Source organism: Lobosporangium transversale (assembly GCF_002105155.1).
Source record: "Lobosporangium transversale strain NRRL 3116 chromosome Unknown BCR41scaffold_13, whole genome shotgun sequence".
NCBI classification, from domain to species: Eukaryota; Fungi; Mortierellomycota; class Mortierellomycetes; order Mortierellales; family Mortierellaceae; genus Lobosporangium; species Lobosporangium transversale.
Genome location: NW_019028991.1, coordinates 296 through 24,867, shown reverse-complemented (window position 1 = coordinate 24,867; position 24,572 = coordinate 296). Strand labels below are relative to the sequence as shown.

The 24,572-nt window shown below is 43.2% G+C and overlaps 3 protein-coding genes and 1 non-coding gene across 4 annotated transcripts; 2 read left to right on the top strand and 2 right to left on the bottom strand.

Annotated features, from left to right (window-relative positions):
- Positions 1-923: 923 nt before the first annotated feature.
- BCR41DRAFT_421071 (hypothetical protein) lies at positions 924-4,079 on the top strand (the record flags this gene model as incomplete). Its single annotated transcript, XM_022029981.1, has 3 exons — positions 924-1,295; positions 1,872-2,477; positions 2,626-4,079. Exons 1-3 carry the CDS (start codon positions 1,280-1,282, stop codon positions 4,077-4,079), a joined length of 2,076 nt encoding a protein of 691 aa, XP_021882477.1. The 5' UTR covers positions 924-1,279.
- Positions 4,080-4,378: 299 nt separating this feature from the next.
- Positions 4,379-8,471, top strand: BCR41DRAFT_351011 (Frag1/DRAM/Sfk1 family protein). Its single transcript, XM_022023718.1, has 6 exons — positions 4,379-4,580; positions 4,722-4,767; positions 5,256-5,338; positions 5,421-5,505; positions 5,624-5,971; positions 6,072-8,471. The coding sequence occupies exons 1-6, from the start codon at positions 4,539-4,541 to the stop codon at positions 8,381-8,383; spliced, it is 2,916 nt and encodes a 971-aa protein (XP_021882476.1). The 5' UTR covers positions 4,379-4,538; the 3' UTR covers positions 8,384-8,471.
- A 9,139-nt stretch (positions 8,472-17,610) lies between these two features.
- On the bottom strand, positions 17,611-17,681 carry BCR41DRAFT_t52. The gene has a single exon. It is a non-coding gene; the product is annotated as a tRNA-Gly (tRNA).
- A 4,437-nt stretch (positions 17,682-22,118) lies between these two features.
- On the bottom strand, positions 22,119-23,688 carry BCR41DRAFT_350999 (hypothetical protein). The gene is made up of 3 exons (XM_022023716.1): positions 23,384-23,688; positions 22,648-22,808; positions 22,119-22,548 (listed from the first exon to the last, which is right to left on the bottom strand). Exons 1-3 carry the CDS (start codon positions 23,646-23,648, stop codon positions 22,168-22,170), a joined length of 807 nt encoding a protein of 268 aa, XP_021882475.1. The 5' UTR covers positions 23,649-23,688; the 3' UTR covers positions 22,119-22,167.
- Positions 23,689-24,572: the final 884 nt, after the last annotated feature.

Sequence of the window (24,572 nt, the reverse complement as noted above, 5' to 3'; positions counted from 1 at the left end):
TTCCTTCTCACGTATAGAGTGGAAGGGGGAAGGGGAAAGGGAGAGGACATGGTTCAGTCAGGGTCACTGACCCAGGATACCAATAATGTCTTCTATTCCCCTCCCCCTTCCCATCACTAGACATTTTTATCTTTTGGCCATGCAACAAAATAAAGACATGCATCCATATTTTTAAACACAAGAATACATGAACTATGGTACGAGTCGTTTTGCTTCCTACTTTATATCTTTGAACTATTAAAATTAAAATAAAAAATAAAACAAAATAATAAAAAAATAAAAAAAAAAGACTTGTTGCCTCTTGAGTCCTTATCCTTCACCTTTACTTTTTTTTTAATCCTCATGTGTAAAGTCGTTCAAGACCACTGCCACATTAAAAGCGTGCTCACAAAGAGATCACAAAAGAAAGGAATGCTCTCTCGGCACGTTTTGCTCTCACTATCTTTTTTTTTTTTTTTTTTTTTCTTCACATTCATTCATCCAAGTCCTCTCGATCAATGGCTGACGCTTTATCAGCTCTCGTCCCTTACTTTTTGTTTTCACTCATGCAACAAACTCTTGTGAGTTAAAGTATATTTATCAGTAGAGTAATATATATATATATATGTCCTCAACGATCAAAGGGAAAAATTTAAAAAAAGTTGATGAGCAATCGAAGACAGATATATATATATATATATATATATATAAAAAAAAAAAAAAAAAAAAAAAAAGTATAAATATATTTGCATCTATGTTTATAACATGGCTGCTGAGCAATTTTTTTTTTTATTTGAATAGTAATAGCAAGATGTAGCAAGAGTGAAAGTAAACACCCCAGTTTCCTCAATTCCAAGAACTAATTTATTTATTTACACAAAGTCAAATTGAAATGCAGTTCCTTCAGCAACAACTGTAACACTGAAGAGCAGAAAAACTCATTTTGTACTGTTTGTATTTGTTGTACTCTTGTACTGGCTGTACTGGGTCAGAATTTTTTTTTTTTTGCTCTCAATGAAAATAAAAACTCGTGCGAACCTCTGAGCTTCTCTCTTCCCTTTTTACTTTTCTTCATCATTCTTACATCCCTCATCCTCATCTCTTACCATTACCACTCAATCAAATCTACTATCCAATTTTTATTTCCTTTCCTTTCTTTTCTTTTTATACCTCTTATCAATATTTTTTGTAGTTGTTACGACTGACTCTTTAACGTTTGTCCTATAAACATACTCTAATATCTTCTGCGCTCGTTTATTTACTTCTTTTATTCTCTTAATCATCTTACATCTCTCACATAATGACTAATACCACTGGTATGTTTTTTTTTTTTTTTTTCTTTTCAAAAAAAAAGGCGCTACTTTTTCCTTCTTTGTCTTCTTTGTCTTTGTTCTATAATCTGGTTTGGAGGAAGATATCTGCATTTGCTTTATGAATGCTTATTTTTCAACTCCGCATCTCCTTCCTCAATTCCCTTTTGTAAACAAACAGGCATTGTAATATGCTTATCTCTCCAGTTTGGGAAAGAGATCGCTGCAAAAAAATTGTTATTGCCACCATTGCAATCTCATATTTTCAGTACCTGTGTGTTTTTTTTATTTATTTATGAATGATCGAAGTTGACATTGGATTCGGTTTAAAAAAAAAAAAAAAAAAAAAAAACTTTCCTTAGTCTTTTTACGGACCCTTTGTTCTGTATGTTATTTCGTTTTGTCGCGCATGACTTGTACATGGTGGCATGTGGACTTTTTTTGAGGGGATGGAATGTACATGTTCTATCTCGTGTACCCCCATCTGGTTTTAATTCACATGTTGTTCGGATAATTTTTTTGGTGTTCAAAATCTTTTGGTCCATTGTTTACTCACGCAAATAAATCAAATCGGCTCAATAGAACCAACTGCTACTGTCCCTGTCGAGCAAGTCAAGCCTGCTGCTGATACAGATGTTACTGCCATCACTCAGGTGACCGCCATTGCACCCACTGTTGAAGATCAAAAAAAACAGGATCAGGAGGCTGAGGCTCTGGCTGCTGCTGCCAAGAAGGCTGCTGAGGAGGAAGCGGCCCGTTTAGCAGCTGAAGAAAAGACTGCGGAAGAGAAGCGCATTGCTGAGAAGAAGGCTGCTGAGGAGGCTGCTCGCAAGGCCGCAGAGGAGAAAGCTGCAGAGGAAGAAGCTGCCCGTAAGGCTGCAGAGGAGGAGGCCGCTCGCAAGGCTGCTGAGGAAGAGGCTGCCCGTAAGGCTGCTGAGGAAGAGGCTGCTCGCAAGGCTGCAGAGGAAGAGGCCGCTCGCAAAGCCGCTGAGGAAGAGGCCGCTCGCAAAGCCGCTGAGGAAGAGGCCGCTCGCAAAGCCGCTGAGGAAGAGGCTGCCCGTAAAGCTGCTGAGGAGGAAGCTCGCAAGGTTGCAGAGGAAGAAGCTGCTCGCAAAGCCGCTGAGGAGGCTGCTCACAAGGCCGCTGAAGAAGAAGCTGCTCGCAAGGCTGCTGAGGAGGAGATTGCCCGTAAGGCTGCTGAGGAGGAAGCTGCTTACAAGGCTGCTGAGGAGGAAGCTGCTCGCAAGGCTGCTGAGGAGGAAGCTGCTCGCAAGGCTGCAGAGGAAGAAGCTGCTCGCAAAGCCCGCTGAGGAGGCTGCTCACAAGGCCGCTGAAGAAGAAGCTGCTCGCAAGGCTGCTGAGGAGGAGATTGCCCGTAAGGCTGCAGAGGAGGAAGCTGCCCGCAAGGCTGCTGAGGAAGAGGCTGCCCGCAAGGCTGCTGAGGAAGAGGCTGCCCGCAAGGCTGCCGAGGAGGAAGCTGCTCGCAAGGCTGCAGAGGAAGAAGCTGCTCGCAAGGCTGCAGAGGAAGAAGCTGCTCGCAAGGCTGCAGAGGAGGAAGCTGCTCGCAAGGCTGCTGAGGAGGAGATTGCCCGTAAGGCTGCAGAGGAAGAAGCTGTTCGTAAGGCTGTTGAGGAGGCTGCTCGCAAGGCTGTTGAGGAGGAAGCTCGTAAGACTGCTGAGGAAGAGGCTGCCCGTAAGGCTGCTGAGGAAGAGGCTGCTCGTAAGGCTGCTGAGGAAGAGGCTGCTCGTAAGGCTGCTGAAGAGGCCGCTCGCAAGGTTGAAGAGGAGGAAGCTGCTCGCAAGGTTGAAGAGGAGGAAGCTGCTCGCAAAGCCACTGAGGAGGCTGCTCACAAGGCCGCTGAAGAAGAAGCTGCTCGCAAGGCTGTTGAGGAAGAAGCTACCCGGAAGGCTGCAGAGGGAGAAGCTGTCCGTAAGGCTGCAGAGGAGGAAGCTGCTCATAAGGCTGCAGAGGAAGAAGCTGCTCGCAAGGCTGCGGAGGAGGAGGCTGCCCGTAAGGCTATTGAAGAAAAGGCCGCCGAGGAGAAGCGCCTTGCTGATGAGGAAAAGCGTGCTGCTGAAAATAAGGCTGCTGAATTAAAGGCTGCTGAAGAGGAAGCAATTCGTAAGGCTGAGGAAGCTCGTCTTGAGGCCGAGACCAAGAAGGCTGCAGAGGAGGAAGCCGCACGTATTGCTTCGGAAGCTAAAGCTGCCGAGGAGACGGCTGCCGAGAAGAAACGTCTTGCTGAAGAAGAGGCAAAAGCCGCAGAAGGGAAGGCAGCTGCCGAAGAAGCCGTGCGTATCGCTGAAGAAGCCAAGGCCGCAGAGGAGAAGGCTATTGAGGAGAGATGCATTGCTGAAGAGGAAACCGCTCGTAAGGCTGCAGAAACCAAGGCTGCGGAGGAAAAGGCTGCTGTGGAGGCCGTGGCCGAGAAGCAGGCTGCAGCCGATCTGCGTCATGCTGAAGAGGAGGTTGCTCGCATTGAAGCCGAAGTTAGGAAGGTTGAGGAGAAGGAGGAAAAGACTGTCACAAGCGCAGAGGACGTTACCACAACTGAGCAAGCATCATCTTCTACTCCCGATGTTACTGACAACAAGAACGATGTTCCAGAGGTCACAGTCATCCCAAGCTTGAAGCCTACTGAGGAGATCAAGACAGAGCCTGTTGTTGCAGCAGTAGCATCAGTACCCACGGCCGCTTCCGCCGCCGTAACAGCCAACGGCAAGAAGGAAAAGAAGGAAAAGAAGGAAAAGAAGGAGAAGAAGGAGAAGAAGGCCTGTATCATCATGTAAATTTTTCCTCCCTCGTTTTTTTATATCTTGATCTACAATTTTATATATATTCGTATAGTATTATTCCTGTTATCTAATGTCATTCTTGAACGCGTTATGGACATCATGTTGACCATGATGGCCTAGCAAAAAGCACCCTATCATACCCTTAAAGCAGAAAAAAAAGGAACGCTGGCTTCTTTCTTTTTGTCCAACAATAAAATTAATAAAAAAAAAAAAAAAAAAGCGCGTTACACACGTGACTATATATACGGCGCTCCTCAGTTCATATTAAATATGACTTGTGTTCCTGAACATCCTTAGACAGTGACCGGGAACAAGCGATGGCTCTTTCTTTCTCTTCTTGTTTCTTTTATTTCTCCATTGTCATCATTCTTGTTCTATTCACAGCCAAAGCTGAAATAAGAAAAAAAAACAAGCAACTTTCCCAACCTGTTCTGTTACTCTCGTCACCTTGACATGGTAAACGTGACAGACAAGAAGGGTCTGATCCTTGCAAGGGTAAGCCATGCATTGGGTTTCTCAAATTTCCTCTTTCATGCCTGATCCTCACGCATGCACAATTGCCATAGTTTGCGTTTAGAGCTCGACTCCTGAGAACATGATTAATTTATACATATAAACTCAATAAAAATTGTATAGATTCCAGGAACCTCAGTTCCCCTTGCGCACACCATTTTTGGCGGGTGTAAGTGATCATTCATTGCTGTCACTGCAAATTAAAGGAAAAGGAATGAGTGGAAATACAAGCTGAAAAGGACGGCTGCAGAGTAGCCACTCTCATTGGAAAATGTGGAAGCATAGAAACGTCATTCCTCTCACTTTAAAAAACCAGATATCAAAAAAGAAAAAAATTCCGCAGCATCGGCTTGCTCTCAATTGTTTTCGCTAAAGCCCAATAGTTTTTTTTTTTCTTTTTGGAAGGTACAATGGGACAGCCACTTGTCTCATTAGAAAAGATGAAAAATGGAAGAAGCAGTTATGTATTCTCAGTACTTTAGTAGCTCGGTTCTTGAAATGCTCTTTTTTTTATCTCACTCATTCTTTTGAAGGGTGGGAGCTGTTCAAGAGAGGAATAGACAGAGCCTTTTGTATTCCCGCTCACTGATCCATTCGAAATTGCGCCTGAATACCAGTCACTGATTTTTTTATTACTTGGTTCGGAATCTATTTTAGCCGCATTCCTTCTTGCCTTAGCTATCGGATGCTATGGCCACTACTACAAGATTGTTAAGAATGGCATTGCCGGATATCCAGATGTAAGTCCATTAAGATGCTGCATTTATATAGCATTTAGCTTCATGAACGAGATATTCATAAAAAGAACTTTTTTTCAACCAGGAATGGTTTCCAAGTGTAAGTGCCACAACTGGAGATTGGTACCCTGAGCGTAATATTTGTCAGATCTTTATTGCTTTGACTTCTGGTAACGTATCCTTGATACCTTTGCTTTTAGCTAACGATTTAAACTAAACTAGATCTAATCAGACATGCTTCTAGGATCATTCAGACTTACTTTTTTTTTTTTTTTTTCTTAAAAAAAGGGCCTCGCCTACTATTGTGCTACCTTTGGTATCTTTTAACTGTTCGCAACGTCCCCGCTAATGGTTCAAAGGGTTTCGCAAAGTTTCTTTTCATAAACGACTTCATCAGGACAGTCGCTTGTGGAGGATGGGTCTATATCACATCTTCAGATGATCACGACATCCATGACATTGCCATGATCCTTTACCTGCTTTGCACTGTCCCTCATGTCATTGGGACTATCAAGACCGCTCCTCAGAACCCCCAATCTCTTCGCTACAGAAAATTCTTTGCCTACAGCTTCTTTGGCGCATTGATTCCTATGGTTCACTTCTTTATTCAACATAACGTCCATCGCATTCCTGGAGGTAATACTTTATATCATAGGCTTCATAGCTGGAATAAAATCCTATCCAAGTGTTTGAGCTCAAGAATTAAAAATCGCTAATCTCCCTCTTATCTCTTTAGCTTACACCTATTATGCTTTCTTTGAATGGTCGCTGATTATCTCGGATCTCGCCTTTGATGCTGTATGCTTGATTGACTTCCAGACTTTTGAGCTCCGTATTGTGGATGTGGGATTGAATGGCAAACAAGAAGACAGTGCCAAAGCTCTGAATGGTCTCAAGACTTATGGAGGAAACGGAGGCATTAGTGCAAGCCTCGCAAGCATCAAGCCTTTCGAAGTCATTTCCTTTGCCGCCGATGTCTACTTGGGCTTCGTCTTCTGGTCCATGTTGACTGCACTTCCCTTGATGATCTGGTACTTCCCTTTGTGGCACATGGGTATCTCTGGATATGAGGCTTTCCTGTTCTGTAACCTCATCTCTGTATTGTTGGGAATTAACTTCCTTCGCCGTGGAATCGAGCGTGCCAAAGGCTTTGTTCATTTGCTCTCGTTGATCGGTGTTCTGTGCTACAAGGTCTCTGACCCTGCTCATCGATTGATGGCTGTCGCTGCTGGCTCCTTATTGTCTTTGGTCGCCTGGGCCGCCACTCTTTTTGGTCAGCGTCATCAGAATGGTCGCGCAGAGCGTGGTGTCTTGACTTTGGCTCTGGGATTGATCCTTCACAACGTAGTGAAGATGGCATGGTGGGCAAACAACCCTATCTGGCCAATCATGAATGAGAATACCGGTGGTCAGAACATGATCGGGTTTGCTTTGGGCTTGTTAGCCTCGATCCAGGTTATGCTGCGCAAAGAACCCGGCTCGGATGAACCTAAGACCATCAAAGGGAACTACGGTGAGAACTGGCTATTGGCTGCTCTTGGTTCTGGTGGCTACCTCTTCTGTCTTCACTCCATGTTCACAGACTCGACCACCATTAGCCGCTGGTCCTTGGGAGGATACCCTAATACTGGGCCTCAGCCCGTACCTGGTGGAATGATGGTAATTGCTGCTATGGCTGCAGGGCTTACTCTTTCATCTAAACGCCGCTGGGTAACTTCGTTGATCTGGTGGGCCATCGGAGCAGCCGGGTTAGCTGTCTTGCACTTCAACGAAGGCGATATTGGATTTGCTGGTGGAATTGTTTTCACTGTCTACGCCCTTTCACTCTTCCCATCAATAGTTCATTCACTGACTCGCCAGCCCCCAGGTCGCACTTTCTTTGTGGGCATGCTGGTCTATAATATTCTTGCCCTTGCACATGTCTGGGTTGTCGCTTACGCGTTTGTCCCTGGTGGTGAAGTTCTGCGAGAGCGCACAGACTATGTTTTGATCGCCATGCAGACCTGTATCCTACTTGGTGTCTTCAACTCTAACTCTAGTGCCTGGGATGTTCCCTTAGAGACCCATGCCCGATCTCCATTCTCCGTGGCTCGCTTATACAGTAAGCTTACATTAGTAGGTTTGGTTCTGGCTTCGGTCGGCATCTGCTATAAGCGTTTGCCAAAGTCTTCGCCTCAGCCCTATCATCCTGAACACAAACTGATCACGGCTGGTATCTGGACCATTCATTTTGCGATCGACAATGACATGTACAACAGTGAGATCCGTATGCGTGATGTCATTAGAGACTTGGAGCTAGACGTCATTGGTTTGTTAGAGTCAGATCTGCAGCGCATCATCATGGGCAATCGTGACCTGACTCAGTTCTTGGCCGAGGATCTAAACATGTACGCGGACTATGGCCCAGGTCCCACGAAGCACACCTGGGGATGCTCCATGCTCTCCAAATTTCCAATCAAGCGTTCATCTCACCATTTGTTGCCATCGCCTAAGGGAGAGCTGGCTTGTGCGATCCACGCTACATTGGATGTCTATGGCAAAGAAGTAGATGTTATTGTCTCTCATAATGGTCAAGAGGAAGATTTGCTGGATCGTCAGCTCCAGACCACGGAATTGGGTCGTATCATGCGTGAATCCGACAATCCTTTCCTGTTCTTGGGTTATGTTGTGACTCGCCCAGGTCAAGGTCAAGAAATCTATGAGCTTTTGATGGATGGTGGTCATGTTCACGATATTGAGGTCTCCGACTGGGATCGATGGTGTCAATACCTTGCTTTCCGTGGCGTCAAGCGCGTCGGCTACGCTCGCGTCTCCCATGGAGGGATTACTGACACAGAAATCCAAGTCGGCAAGTACACACTGTTGGAGGACCACCCTACCTCATGGGATAAGAGCCAGTCGATTGAGGAGTTCAGGAAAGAGGAAACCTATGTCAAGATCCCAGAAGACCAAGTTCCTGAGGGCTTGCGCTTCCCATCCATGTTTTATGGTGCGGGCATTCGCAAGCACCGTTTCCACGTCTTTGATCGTCCTTACTACTATGCATAAAGCTATATTCCTTTCTTTGGATCGTTGGGTTAGTTAGTTTATTACCATTATAAAAAGCAAATATTCAAAATATCATTTAGAAAACAAGTCCCACTGGCTTGATACACAATGTCTGTACCTCTTTTTTTTTTTTTTTTTTTTTTTTTTGCAAGGCTATTAAGTTGCGTGAACAGATTGATGCTGAGCAGAAGTTTGTTGAACAAGATGAATTTTTTCATTTTATTTTTGGATCGCTGGAACTTTTACATTACATCTGTCTCTTGGTGATGAATATGACGCCATTTGCAAAGATCTTCTGAATCCTAACGGACCGTAACTTTTTGAACAATAGATTTTGAAGTGCTTTTTATTCGTTGCTAAAGACTGAAGTTTTGTGATAGCGACCAGTAGATGATATTCAAGAGGCTTAATAGCGTACGGAAACACTAGAGATGTATGCACGGGCTAAATGAAAGAAAGCATCAGGGAACCATCCACAACCTATAAGAATACGACCAACAAAAGTGCAAAGTAAAGTGGCATAGTATAGATAAATCGTTTGTAATTCTTTATTTAGTCCCAGAATCGCATAAAGAATATCAACATCTATTCTGGGCTACATACGACCTTGATAAGATATATATTCTGGTCAATATTTGATGCTTGGGTATCGAGCTTGTGTCGTGGAAGGCTTCCTGGTAGTGGTATTTAGACTGAAATAAAGACCCATGCAAATAAAAAAAAGCTCCCCGTGCAAATAATTTTTTTTTATTTGTACGGGGGGAACAGTGTAAATAAGGTACGGGGCCGTGCAAATATCTTTTTCCATTACTTAATCACCATAAAGGAGTTGCTCGGAGCCGCTCTTGTTTGGCCAAGCAGGTGTTCTAGGTTCCTTATCAACAGCATAACAGAATTTATTCTCCAGGAAAGGCAACCGGAAACAATATTCACAAACGATATCCATAAAAACAGGTTTGGTTACCTTAGCAACTTGTTTGGACTGAGACAAGTTTGAAGAAGCCTTGCTCTACTATTAAAAGCATTTTTCCTTACTTTGTCTACCTAGAAGCATTCAAAAGTAGGACCACTCTATTTTTTTTTATGAGCCTTGAATGTAATTAAATTAGATTCATGTCGCTCTGTACACTCCGGATAATGGTATCACATTAATTATTATGATTTTATGTCGAGGTGGTTGTTGTGGAGGATCAAGGAGACATTTGTCGAGAAAATATAACGAGACAAACATCTGGCGAGAATACACTTGATCGAGAAATATTACACTAGCCGAGAAGCAGACACTTGTCAGGAGAGAATAATTGTCATGCTACCACAGCATAAGGAAGAAAAGAATATCCTCTCGCACAAATAATATCCTTCAAAGCAAGGATTAATCTATTTGGCAGCCCATTGCCAAATATAGTCAACTTTCAAGACTCTCTTTGGCAGCCCAGTTGCCAAATAACATTCATTATTTACTTGGCAGCCTACCCAGCGTTATTTGGCCTCTAACTATTTTTTTTTTTTTTTTTTTTTTTTTTCATTCCTAGGAACCGTATATGTATATAACGCTCATACTTTAAATTCCCGTCTTCTACGTCATAGTTATGTGTAGTGACATTGTCTTGTCTCATTTAGAAAACTAATAACTTTTTTTTTTTTTTCAAGTAGGTCGTGAGATGTTTTTCAGATATTAGAAGTCAAGGAGATCAAAAGTTGTTTTTATTATTGTCAAACGAGAGCCTTTTATCAAGGACTCTCTATGACCGTCACATGATATTCTGACCTTATGAATAAAAATGGAAGTGCACCTGAGGTGCACTCCCAAGCCTCGGTACGTAACAACTCCCCCCCAGATTTTAAGGTAAGGTTATTGCCGTTATAACTCGAGGTAAGAGGAAAAAATAGAAAAACCTCTGAATGCTAGAGAAAACTATGAGGAAAAATGGACTAAAAACCTCTCTATGAACTACACTGTAATTGATTGGAGGAAAAAATAAACCTCTTAGAGGGTAAAAATTTAAACCTCACGTGAGACCTACTAAGGTCTGCTATAACAACCTGTCTTTCTTTTTCTCTTGTAAAGATTAAAGAGACAAATACATCATGGAAACCATAATCAGCGAATGAGTCATGGAGCTTCTACAACGTTGTGTAATTTAAAGCAGCCATTGGATAAGGATATGTTTTGCGGGGAATGCAGGCGGTTAATTGTATAGCATGTCAAAATGTAGAAATCTCATTGGACCTTTTTGTCAAACAGAGATCACAAAAGATCACGCCATCTGCCTCCCCCAGAAGGACGAATGAGGTTTCTCAAAGCGAATGATGAGGAGCAAGGAAATGAAATTAGAAATCGTCAAACGATTGCTCATTCCTTCATTCCTCATTTCAACTTTAGACACTCTCAAACGCCTTCTTACACAAACAAATATACCTTGCAATTCAGACCACAGCCTTTTGTAAATCATTATCATTATGTCTTCTAACAGCACCCCTTCTTCTCCATCGTCTGGTGCCTCAACGCTTTTTGAGCGTGAGGACTATGAATTCATTCCAGCGGAACTTTCTTCAACCTCGTCTTCGCCCGTATTGGTAGAGGCTTCAGACGTGGAGGGTGTCAGCAACTCCGAAGAAGATAAGGAGGACGAGAGCAGCTACGACGCTGAGGACGACGAATATGATTACGAGTGTGAGGAGGATCTGTGGGATAGCGACGAGGGAGTTCGTGCCTGGAAAAAGGCACATCACCAGTTTTACCACCCAGAGTCACGGAGCCGCTCAGCCTCTCTGGAGATCCCAGGACCTCGTCCTAGCAGGAAGCGAAAGGAGCCCTCTAGCGATGAAGAATCATCAAGCAGCGAAAGCAGCGAGGCAGAATTGTCAAGCTGCGGAGTATGCACGACTCTCGGGAAGAGAAGACGTTTGATGGTGGAGAGTGGCGATGATTCCGCTAAGAGTCGCCTTCAAAGAGAATTTGCATGGGCTAAGAGGTATGAACGCCTCTATAAGAAATATACTAAGCTGCGCAGGCAAGCAGAGAAGTATAAAACTATGCGAATGCGTGTAGAGAAGGTTGTGGGCTCTCTTAGCTCTCAATTACCATCGCATCCAGTCGCTAGTTGCGATTGCTGCAAAGGAAAGAATAAAGCTGATGGTTGCTGAGTAGGTTGTAGAAAAAAAAAATAATAAAAAAAATAATAAAAAAAAAAAAAAAAAAATTATTGCTATGAGGACATGTATCTATTCTTTTGTCGTCATGTTGGAGAAAATTTATTTGCACAAAAACTCCATTGCTACACGCAGTGTATACTTCCGCGTAGTCTTTTATTTATTGCATGCGTTTGCTTTTGGACCTAGTGTTTCTGGTTCTAGATTGTGCTGGCTGTCTAATCAGATTTTTGTCTTTGAGCTTTTGGATTCTTGCTTGAGCCCTTTTCACTTTATCGTCTTGATTAGCACGAATGTGAGGGTTGCTTTGATTGAGACGTTTCCAGTACTGTCTGATGATTAGATCAGAATCGAAGTCTTCATACGTTAACTGCGAGTTTTCTGAGGAGTCATATCCTTTCCACTTCACAGTGTACTTCACTTCCCCTGATGTGAAATCGTGGTCAACTATAGATTCGACTTCATAGGACTCATCACTTGGAACATCAAGTGCCTGTGTGACTAATTTGAGTTGCTCAGGGGCAAAGTTGCGTAATAATTGACTAATGGTGGCATCTAGTAAAGTATAGCTACCATTTTCTGTTCTAGCCATTACTTTGTATGGTCCATGATATTTAGGCGCAAGCTTGCCTTCCGCTAATGGATCCCTCGTCATGACAAATGACCCTGGAGGAAAATCTATAATGCGGTGGGTGCGATTAAATTTGGAGATCATTTTACGTTGTGTGTCTGCACTCTTTTCAGCGATGGCTGGATAAACCAAATTGGTTAAATAATCCAATCGATCATTAAGCTCCTTGTCAGACAAAAGATGGGACTCAGCTGATGAAAAGTCCGTCAGACCCGCAAATGATCTGCCATAAAATAATGAGAATGGTGTAGAGCCATGTAGGCTGGCGGCCTTGACGTTTAATTGTAGTTGAGTCATGGGTAAATATTTGTCCCATTCTTCCTCATGGCCTTCAAGCTGCTTCTGGATATTCTCCTTGAGAGCTCGAACAAACCTTTCGGCTACACCATTCGATCTGGGATGGTATGGAGTAGATAGTCTGTGATCTATCTTTAGCTTGTCATTCATGAGTTTGGAAAGTCCATTGACAAATTCAGTGCCATTATCGCTTTGGATGATCTTGGGGAACCCAATCATGCAAAATAACGAGAACAATCGTGCAGCAACTGTACTTGGCTCTTTGTTCGGTAATGCCTCTAGTATGACGAATCTTGTACAAACGTCTACCATCACTAACGCGAAATTGTTGCCCTTCGTGCTGGTTTTAAAAGATGCCAAATCAATGGCGATGTGTTCTCCTGGTAGATTCGCATGAATGGCTTTCAGGGGATGATACCCTTTGCGTACAATATTAAAATGCTGACATTTTCTGCACTGACTAACCCATTTAAGACACTCGTCTCTCAGTTTGGGCCAAGTGAACCCTTGCTCATGAATTGCTTTGACCATTGCATTTCCTCCTAGGTGGCCAAATTCATGTACTTTTTGAAGACATGCTACTCTTTTTTCTGCATCTAGGATGGTGTGCATGGGAGTATCCTCATTTTGAATGACATGAATATAGGAAGGCTCTGGACCGGATTGGGGTTGGGATATTTCTGCTACGACTTCACTTAAGTTATGTCTTCTGGCCGCTGCAATCGAGGGACTATTACTACCACTAGAAGCAATTAAATCAGATTGATTTTGCCATGGTTCCTCAGGGAATGCACGCGACAGAGCATCAGGGATCACATTTAATAGGCCGGGTCGATATACACATTCGAAATCATAATTGAACAGAGTTTCTTTCCAATTTGTTAATATCTGGGGTAACTCTTTTTGTTCATGAATGTACGTCAAAGGCCTGTGATCTGTATAGAGAGTGAATCTTCTTCCCCAAATATACTGATGAAACTTCATTAAGGCGAACACTATGCCTAAAAGCTCCTTTTTGTACGCGGGGTAATTCTTCTCCGATTTATGTAACGCTCTTGCCTGAAATGAAATGTAGTTGACTTTAGAATGGTCATCCCTGCCCATCGGTAACTGATAGAGCACTGCACCAATGCCTACGTTGGACGCATCTGTTGCAATATAGAATGGTGCCTCAAAATCAGGGAATGATAATACTGGTGCTGAGGCTATGAGGTTTCTTATTGCATCAAAGCTTCTCCTCTGTAAATCATTTAGCTCGAATGTACCTCTCGCATTACGTAGCTGATCAAGAGGAGCGGTGACAGTACTATAGAGAGGAATGTACTCTCTGAAATAATTAAAGAGACCAAGATATCGTTGAATCATCTTTTTGTTTGTAGGGTATGCCCATGATTGCACATTGGCTAATTTTTCCATGTTGACACCCCTGCCATGTTCGTTAACGACAAAACCCAACAACACCACTTCTGTACTCAGAAATTTACTCTTTTCTCGATTGATGATGAGCTTTACTTCAGTCAGTCTGTTTAGAACGACTTTGACATGTGCAAGATGCTCATCTACTGTTTTGGAGAAAATAATGATATCATCTACATAGACTCCACAATAGTGAAGATCACCTAGTAAATGAGACATTCCTCTTTGGAAGATGCTGGTGAGAGGCTTAAGCCCAAAAGGGGCTCTAGCGAACATGTATTGATTACCATTGTAGGTAAAAGCCGTGAGTGGCTGACTCTGTTCAGCTACAGGCATGCGATGATACGCTTGGGAAAGGTCAATGGCAGAAAAGAATTTATGACCAGCTACCTTTTGTTGAACCTCAGTGACTAAAGGTAGAGGGAAGTTATCTGTATCCAATAGCTGCCTATTCAGCGTTCTTGGATCAAGACATACTCTATACTTCATAATATTGCCTTCTAGATCCCTCCTAGCTGCCATCGTTAGAGAGCTGTTGTATGGATTACCCTTTGGAGCAGGTACAATAACTCCTGTATCCCACCATTTCTGCACTGTTTTATCGACCTCATCTTTTTCGATTTGTGCATGAAACGGTCTAGATCTTTCTTGAATGACGCAGTCAGACTTCACTTTGAGGATCACCATCATGGAATCAAGCGTGCAGTATGATCTCGGGTCTACATTGGCATTTGCTTGAAGACATGGCTCAATAGCGTCCATGAATTTTTGTTTGATATCTAAAAACCCTTGTGTTGTCTCACTGGTAGGTGCTTCTTTAGGGATTACTGTAGGTTTCTCATCATTTGGAACCCAAGGAAAATCCTCTGTGATAGCTTGTGGTTGAGTTATCCCCGTGATAGCAAAGCCAAATCGGCTGAAAAGATCCATACCAATGATAAAATCGTAGTACTCTATGTCCATGACATATAGCTGACTCTCGGTTGATCTACCATTGCATGATAACTGCACCTTGTCACACGTAATGACACTTGCAGTATCTAAACCCTTTCTGATCATTGCGATTTTGGAGTTAGACAATTTACCACATCTGATATTGAGATCGTCTGCTACCTCTAATGCGATGAGCGATATAGTAGCACCCGGGTCTAGCAGGGCTGTACATTGCTGCCCCATGATATAAATAGGAACAGCTATGCGATTGTCACCCTTTGCAGGTCCTTTGAATGCATACACATCATTACTACTAAGTTTGGGAATCAAAGAATACTGTGAAAAGAACATGGTCTCTTTATTGTCACTGGAGCTAGCTAAATGAACTTCATCGGTAATGCGGGAGAAAGCACCAACTGTTTTGTTGAAGCTGTTCCCCTCACTCCTGCCTTTAAAGATGCCATTGCCTGTATTGGGCTGGCTCTTCGGGCCGTTCTTCTTTTCGTCCATTCTTTTATACCAGCATTGACGAGGGTCATGCTTCTTTTGCATCTCTTCACAGCGCTTGGTGTAGGTACATGGCTTGAAAGTCAGCTTTTGTTTCTTGCTGCTGTCCTCTTCGCCCTTCGAGTCATGTACATAACCACGCTTAATTTTGGAACTTCGTCTCTCGACTTGTTCCATCTTGCCAAGGTTAAGCATCTTGTCTGCGGTAGGTTTACCACAGAACCTCTTGATAATTCTCAGACTGTGGTTGGTTTTCGTACCTGGCCACGCGCCTGGAACCGATTGGAGGTATTCCAGATACTTCTTGATGGAACCCACGTTCCGAAAGGACTTGTACTTCGATTTGATGGCTTGATAGCCAACATCAGACAAGCAGTAAGCTATGCGCCCTGCAAGTAAGGTACACATATCATCCGACAAATCTAGTGATTCAATCAAGGGTAGAACTCGTGCTGCAAAATCAGGGATTGTTTCACCATCTTTGAGACGTACCTCTAACAGCTCGTTCACAAGATCGAGCTCGATCTTGTCAAACTCAAGAGTTCTATAGACGCAATCCTTGACGCGATCCCATGTTCTCTCAGATTGAGGAAACTTCTGGATACGCTCCTCGTAGTCTAGCGTGGCCCTGTCTACTTTGCTCAACGACAAGGACATATATATCCAAGCCATCTTCTCAAATAGGATGCCTGGTAAGCTACGTTGGTAGAACGATTGAAAGGTTTTGAGAAAATACCTGACTTTCCTAGCCAATTCCTTCATTATGTCCTCTCGAGCGGTCCTTGACAAATCTAACTCAAGAACTGGGTAGTCCTTGAACTTCGAGCCGTTGATCTGGCTGTAGTCGACATCCTTGGATTTAGGGTCAAGTGGGATGTACTCCACCTTGAAGGTTTGGTAAATAAGGAAATATTCCTTGTTGTCGGAACTATTCCATTTAACGTGGAATTCTTGTCCACGCGGCTTTGACAGCGCTGGTGGTTCAATTGACGCAATCGGTCTTGAACCACCGTCCAAAAGGGCCAGATCGTGCTTCATGCAATTGATCTCTTCCTTTAGAGGAACGATGTCGGCCTCCAAACTGTCCCATATTTCCTGTCTCTTGTTCTTGAGGCGCATCAAGGCATCGGACTTGAGGTTGGAGTCTATATTAAGACCCCTGATCGTGCTACTAGCATTATGATACCTGGACGCAAGCAACAGCCGGATTGAAAGCAACTTCTTCAATCTTGCTTCATAGCTCCCCAAGACTACAACTGGATCGTCCTGGTCTGGTCCCATGACTACTTCCTCTGAAGTTCTATCGCCAACCTGCTCTTGTATATCGATCATAGCCATGAGCTTGTTCAGTTCTTGCACTTTGTCCTGCAAGTTAGCATCGTGATCAGCGACAGCTTGATCTGTCCCGTGCTGAACAGACTGTCGTGGACTTTGTGCTCCCTCCGAGTAAGCATTGGGCCCTGAAGGATGATCCAAGTTCTGCTCGTTTGAGGAAGAACCGATGTTCGCGAGGCCGGATGGATTCATTTTTTGTTGACAGGGATGGATTTACGACGGATGTTTGAAAAAAAAAATTTTTGATACAACTCTGTGTAGGACCTTGAAAAAATGAGATGTTTTTCAGATATTAGAAGTCAAGGAGATCAAAAGTTGTTTTTATTATTGTCAAACGAGAGCCTTTTATCAAGGACTCTCTATGACCGTCACATGATATTCTGACCTTATGAATAAAAATGGAAGTGCACCTGAGGTGCACTCCCAAGCCTCGGTACGTAACAGGTCGCTCATACAGTTTTGGAGGTGCCATTTGGAGATCAATGCCTATGAGAGGTTTTCGCTCGGAGCAAACGCGTCTCACCTGCTACCTAGACGTCTTCAATAAATCATTCCCTAACCGTGTACATTGAAGGCTGTTTTGTGAAGATGTCATCGCCGCTGCCCTTAGTACCTCCGGCGGCATTAGCTGTGCAAGGCAATGTATCCACAGAACGCTGCCTGTTTTACCACTGATGTTATGACCCTGTTATCAAAAAAAAAAAAAAAAAAGCAATGTATTTGGCAGCCCAGCTGCCACCCAAGAGTGCGAAGTTAAGTGGCAGCCCCCAGAAGTAGGCTGCCAAATAGAGGCAAAAATTACTATATTTGGTATGGGCTGCCAAATAGATTAATCCTCAACAAAAAGATGAACTCATAACCACACTTTTCTTCCAGACGGAAGTAAATCGCACTGATGCAGGTATGTGCGTTGCATGCGGTTCTGTAATATCATAGTTCAGATAGATATCCTTGTTGCGTGGTCCGGGAATCGAACCCGGGTCTACCGCGTGGCAGGCGGTAATTATACCACTAAACCAACCACGCTTCATTGGATGATATTTGTCGTAGAGCATCTACTAGTGATCTCTGGAAACTAGTAGGTAATGATGAAAAATGAAGAATTGGGCAAGAGCCTCGTGGTTTTGGGATACGATAGTGATCCTAAGTAATGCTGATGCCCAATGGCTGAGTAGTATACTCGTCAGGGCACCCTCCTGTCTAGCCCAGGGGCCGGGTTCGAGTCCTGGTTAAGGCACATAAAGTGAAGCAAACATGTGCCAGGTCAGGGATTTGCTTGAGTTTTTATACTTTCTCTCCGAGACAGCCTAGTGTTCTCCGCTAAGGCTAAGATCGTGGGTGCACTACCCTAAGTCGCCTGGCTGGCCACATGTCTTAGGTATATATTCCACCCCCCAGCCGAACCAGCGGTACATCTGGCAACACATCCCCCCATCCACCCACTTGACTAGGACAGCGATGATCACAAAGTTTGACGGAGTCCAAAGTAGAAATTTCAGACCAATCCCGCAAGATTTGGGTCCACATGCCAGTGGATTTGATCGAATAGAAAAAATTAAAAGTCGTCCTTAGCTAGAGTCGGCACGCCAGCCTCCGCGGCTTTTCACGGGCGCAACAGGCCACATCGGAAGGATGGACTTCGAGTACCGATCACGGTGTACATTGGTAGAGAAAAACATGGATACGAATTGGCTCTTCACAGCCATCCCGTGCGAACTTTGAGAGTTTCGCTTGTTTCATAGTTGAGGGCGATATCATTACTTTAGAGCGAGATTATGAAATAAAATTCCTCACCTCTGTGGGTTCTTGTTAACAGGAAAAAAAAAAAAAAATAGTGATCCTAAGTAATGCTTTGAATGATTTTGAGGATGCTGCAAAAGGGCATCGATAATAAGAAGAGAGATCTTTAATAACTGCTAATTTTCTGAGAATTCATAATGAGAATAATGAAGATAAACTCACCTGCAAAAGGGCATCGATAATAAGAAGAGAGATGCCGTTTTTGCAGTGAAGGAAAAAGCTACTTAAATACTATTTAAAAATGGTAGAAAATAGGATGATAGGAAATAAATAAATTGAAAGGAAATACATATTTAGGTAAATGAATAGGCGTCATTTACGACATATTGTTAAGTGTCCCAGCATATTATAAAAAAAAGAACCAGAGATCTGCACGTGTCTGTTCAGATGCCCCAGCCACCCAGAGTTCCCTCGCCTGTTTGCGCGCTGACGCCTAGAGAGATCCTACAGCATTTCGGCAGGTTATACATGGTCATGCGAGATTTAGGGGTTCACTTCTAATTGAACGACAAAGAGAAGCACACCCACAAGACCAATCAAAACCCATCCCCCTGAGGGTCCTTGTTATCAAAAAAAAAAAAAAAAAAAAAAAAAGGTCCCAGAGGACTAAAGAAGGCCCTCGATCGCCCAAGTCCATTGCTCAGAGTTGGAAAGTTGGCTTCAAGACAACAACAAGGATAGCTACATATATGGCAGGGCGCTTCGTCAAGGCCATAGAGGAATTCGGTCGTACAGAAATCTGGAACAAACGGTGTAAAGTCACCGTTGAATGGGAAAAGGCTCGTGGAATCACTGCTATGAGCAAACGCGCTAGAGGACGCAACTGTGTTGGGGAGCACAGACGTAGTAGCAATGATTTCCTTGTCCCTTCCCTCAGACAAAGACAGAAGCTGAATGTAAAGAGATCTACAAGATCGCGGATGACCGAGTCCGGGACAGTTACCTTGGGAAAACCAAACTGGACGTGATGGAGCGGCTAGGTGGAATGAAGTTTTCGATGACTATGGATAGCGGATAATTTGTCGTGTTGCGCAACAGGCCACGTCGGAAAGGTGGACTTTGAGTACCAACCACGGCGGTCAGGGTTTATGAAATCATGGATACAGCGGCTCTTGTCGTTTGTGCAGTAATAGCTGTTTATTGACTATAGTTTCTGGAGCATTTTGTTCATAGAGTGTAGAAAATAAATCCCATGACCCTGAGGGTCCTTGTTATCAAAAAAAAAAAAAAAAAGACTAAAGAAGGCCCTCGATACTGACATGGTTTATAAAGGGGATGTTGTATTGCGGCAGTACAAAGATGCAGTTACGGACAATTACTGGATACCGTATTATTCGCGACCCACAAATAGGGCAAGCCAGCTATAGGGCTTACATCTAAATAAATTCTTTATAATTCCTTATATCCCTTATGTTTCTTGACGACATTGTTGCTGTTATAAAAGAAATGCAGGCCTTCATCCAAGTTTCTAAGCTGATCCATGTAGTTTTTATACTTGTGTCAGCGTGACGAAAAGAGGCTAGGCCACTCTCGATGTCAGTAATGGGCCATGGATTGTAGGCCGCTCCCGCCTCCCGCTGCTTCATCTAGTGTCTGTATTGAGAGTATTCCACTACACCGCTTCCTATTTGACAGCCAAGTTGTAAAACGACTGCCTGGGCCGCCACGTTGGGGCGCTCACCACTTGGTAATATTGTGCTCACCCCAACGACGAAAGGCTGTTCAACCCCAGATCTTCCTCAGGAAGTCACCCATATTTCACTGCATTCAGTCCGTTCAATTACGATACCAGCAACTAGAGTCGAAGCCCATCAGTCCGAAATGGCCCCATGAAACGTAACTGTGCTTCCCTTAAGGTTTGAGCCCGGACACGAAGTTGTCTTTTCCAACGTATTGTGTGTGCTCTTTCATCCTAGGCAGTGGCATTATGGAAACCGTAGCCTTTGAATTTCCTAAATTCCTTATATTTCTCCCCCTCAAAACCTTCAATATCGGCTAAGACTTGTAATGAGATACTCAGGGTCTCTGTCTGAGAGCCACTCACATAGGTCAGTTTTCGGTATATCCTTGAAGTTTAGCTTCGAGTCTCCTGCCTTGCCAAAAGATCTCAACCAGATATAGCTTTTGTAAGACAATGAAGGCGTCTTCAGGCAATGGAGCAAACTTTCGGCTGACTGTTGTTGCAAACCAGAAAATAATGTTTAAATCTACTGCCAAATAACTCTGTCAAGCATGTTTAGTCTTTGAAGCATGGTTAGCGGCTCCTTGGAGGCAGCTCTTAATCTTAGGATATATTTTTTTTAAAAAAGAGAGACTTAAGTATGATATCTAATCGTTAGACAGCTTGTTATTCTATGATATACCATTATCCTCTCCATCATACTTTAATAATTCTGTAGTCGGTGATACTTTCAAGCCGAGAAACGCTTCTAGTATAGCAGTTCTTACTCACGGTACATAGTACTATCAAATTTATAAGTTTGTACACCAAAATGTGATCCCTTGAGATAGAATGTCAAGCTGTTGAGATGTCCAATAGCGAACATGTCGCTGTCTCGAGGCATAACTGCATCCTCGAGCTGGCAAGCAGCCAGACAGCGACATTTACATCCTTGAACAAGCTAGTCCTTACTCCTCCGCATATATTTCGCGGACGAACCTCGTGCTCCCTTTGATCAACAAAAGACCTTGTCTAACGTCTTGGAAACGAACGAGAACTGCTTCTTTCGAGCGCGACTTTTGCTTTTCACACGTCAATCTAGCTCGCTGAGCGCTTGTTGAGCGCCCATCGCAGCCTCGGACTTCCTAATGATGTATATAAGTAAGCCTTTTTTTCCTACAGGTGGCACCACCAATATACAGAACAATACTTTCAGGTGTCCATACTTCCTGACTCTCTCCCCAGGAACTTATGATCGTATCTGTAGAATGATAAGAGTATATCTTTCGAGTTATGGGAAACAATATTTCTAGGACGAGTCGGGTAAAGGTGCCGTGATTCAAGGGATTGAAGGGACCAGAGGTGGAGCAGGTTGATGATTAGCAGTGAAGTGTTATCTCGTTTCTCTTCTTTAGAAGAAGAGCCTAAAAGCCTCGATTCCTATTGCTGAGATACGATGTGGTTAAGGATGTGGAAACATCGATGAAAATGTTAAAAGAAGAAAAAGCGTGAGAGGATGAGGACTACAGAGTGAAAGGTTTATTAGAGATGCATATCAATAACCTATGCACCTGTTCAGCGAAGTCATCGACAACTGAAAAACTCTTGCACTCTGGAGTTGTATTTCTAGAAAAAGGCTTTGTAGCTTTAAGCTAAAGAATGCTCTTTGTGCACAAGATCAAAGAGGGAGTCGAGTAACATAAGATACTCGTATGTTGTACTCGGATCTTGGAGAATGCAAGACCCATGGACTCTGGTTACTAAAAAGAAAAGTCGTGCGATATACAGGTGTCTTACAATATAGATGTCTCTGTTTGACATTTCATTAAGATTAAATAGCATGACATAAGGACATGTTGACACTTTAAAAAAGATCAGTGTCCCAAATTTGGCAGCATGAAGCTTAATTTAAACGCAAGAAAAAAAGCAATTGAGTGGAGCATGTAATGCCCTGATTGTATATTCTCATAGTAATAAAGTGGAAAAAAAAAAAAAAAAAAAAAAGCGAACAAGGCAACATGGTAAGGCTTAGTGGATTCATAATGGAATTAGTTATTGACGTTCCGCCTCGTAGGCGGCCTTCGCAGCCTTGTACTCCGCAAGAGCATTGCGTGCTTGCTCGGCATAACGAGCCTTCTCCGATTCCGGGACCTTGGCCCATGCATCAGCAAATGACCTGGTACGCTCCTTAACGGGCAATGACGCAAATTCACCAGCTGCACGCTGTTCCTGCACAAAGCGGAAGAATGAGCTGAGAGGACGTTTAGGAGCGTTAGGATCTTTAAGAGAAGGTAAATTCTTCTTGCCTGTAGCACGAAGAGCCCGACGGCGAGAGTTCTCGAGTCCGAACTCAGCAGGGGTCAACTCTTGAAGGCGCTGCTCCATTTGTCTCTTGAAGTCCTCCATATTAGCCCTGTATCTATCCTCGTAGACCTAGATTTGCAGTAATAAAGAGAAGTGAGAAGTAGAAAGACATTACTTGTATGTTTACAAGACACGATCTCCATGAGTTAATATTTAATGCTATTTTACCTGCTTCTGATCGGGAGTCAGCTGTTTCCAGGCAGCAGAGGCATTTACCGTCTCTTGAACGGGGACAACAGTCTTTCCAGAGGCTTTAACCTTATCTAGGTGCTCTTTGAAAAACAAAGTCCAAGGAGAACTAGGGCGTTTGGGCAATTCTAGAGGCGCAACTAGTAATCAGAAAAAAAGCTGAGTTAATAAAGATATTCATATCTTCCAAATGATATTTACAATTGACGGAAAATGAGTGTATGCTGAAATGTCCCCTTAGGATTGATATAAAAGTACCACAGCTAGTTAATTTGGTGTATTGACGTTATCAATGCCGTCGTGAAGCCTTTGAGCCCTGCTGACAATAGCCCGCTGTGGTATTTCATTAATACCAAACTGTTAAGTAAAACAGCATAGGAGCAATGGGACTTAGTAGTAATTTCATGAGCTCACTTTTTCTCTTTGTAAAAAAGGACCTGCAGTCAGACATTACAAATTAACATTCACACGTCCTGATCAAGTAGAATCGAATCATTCCTAGAACGAAAATTCGATGATGCCGTGCCCTGTATGTACTCATTATGGTTTTCTTCTGTCGAGATTTGCCTCCTAGTGGCATGAAGGCTTGCCATAGTTGCATTGTTGTCTTCATGAGATTGATTTGCGACTGATCAATGACACCGCTGCTGCAACGATAAATAAATAGAAAACACGCCGACAGAGAAGATAAAAAGATAAAAAATTATAAACATACTCTTTTTTGGTTTGACGGGTTCAGCTTTCTTGGATTTCGTAGCCTCAGTGGGAATCTTTTTGTTCGAAGCTTCCTTGATGGTCTTGGTGGTCTTGGTGGTCTTGGCATCTTTAGTAGCCTTCAAAGTTAAATCAGTCTTTTTGGCGCGTGTTGAGGTGGCAGTCGAAGAACCGGCGGCTTTGGTAGCCATGGCGCGGACGGCCTGGATAGGCACAGTCGCCGACGCGAGGGTGAGTGAACGAAAGGAAGCAGAAAGACTCAACATATTTGATAGTAGGTCAAACTTGACAAGGATTAAAGAAAGGAAGTAGAAGTGGGGAAATTTTCAAAGAATATCAACAAAAACAAAAAAGAGCACGTGTTTTGACGCACTGGCAAAGATGTGAATACATATTTCAAACTCACCCACAGGCTTATAAGGAGCAATATTGAGTCTTTGCTCTAAGCGAATTACAGAGGAAACAATAGCTTCTATATTTTGGTCACATTGATGGTTAATGCCGCTATTCTTTTCTACACCTAAAGGAAACTCTTCTCAGCATTCATAGTATGTACAACGAAAGAGATTGGTATCAAGGATCAAGCAAGCTATTGAAGTTGATCCGATCAAATCAGAGCGTAATGAGGATGATTCAGTGAAAAGTAAGTGAAAAAGGCTTCGTGTGGGGCTCACCAGGGGGCTTCTAACATTTATTTTACTTCCTTTTATAAGTCGGATATAGCAAAACATGAGGTTGCGCACTATCTGCTGTTTGTCTCTATTACTAAAAATCCTTGCAAAGTGTATGCGCCTTATACGGTCCATAGACCTTGTTGCTGTTAACGGCTCAAAAAGAGGGCTCCATTCCCACTCTTATCATTTTCAAATCATATTGGTGCTGTCCTCATCCTGCGCGTCTTGTGTAACGACTGTATCTAGCAAATCACGTTTTGGAGACGCGTAAAGGTGTATTTGTTTATCAACTGTGTCTTGTAGTCTTTGTTCAATCCGAATCTTTTCTGCCGTAACAGTGGTAGTAACGAACGTCGATATTCAGCAAAACTCAATTTTCACAGCCGATTTTGAGAGTCGTGGGAAGCACAATATAATACACACAAAGGGTTGGGATCATCTCCGCTTTCATTGTTCTTCTCATCCCTTTTCTTTACAGAATAACATGGCGCCAAAAGCAATACCCAAGCGTCCCAG

Coding starts and splice junctions, on each gene's coding strand:
- BCR41DRAFT_351011 (XM_022023718.1), top strand. CDS start 4,539: ATGGTAAACGTGACAGACAAGAAGGGTCTGATCCTTGCAAGG. Junction 4,768..5,255: donor GCACACCATTTTTGGCGGGT/GTAAGTGATCAT, acceptor AATCTATTTTAG/CCGCATTCCTTCTTGCCTTA. Junction 5,506..5,623: donor CTTTATTGCTTTGACTTCTG/GTAACGTATCCT, acceptor TCTTAAAAAAAG/GGCCTCGCCTACTATTGTGC.
- BCR41DRAFT_350999 (XM_022023716.1), bottom strand. CDS start 23,648: ATGTTGAGTCTTTCTGCTTCCTTTCGTTCACTCACCCTCGCGTCGGCG. Junction 22,809..23,383: donor ACCCGTCAAACCAAAAAAGA/GTATGTTTATAA, acceptor TCTGATTACTAG/TTGCGCCTCTAGAATTGCCC. Junction 22,549..22,647: donor TGACTCCCGATCAGAAGCAG/GTAAAATAGCAT, acceptor CTGCAAATCTAG/GTCTACGAGGATAGATACAG.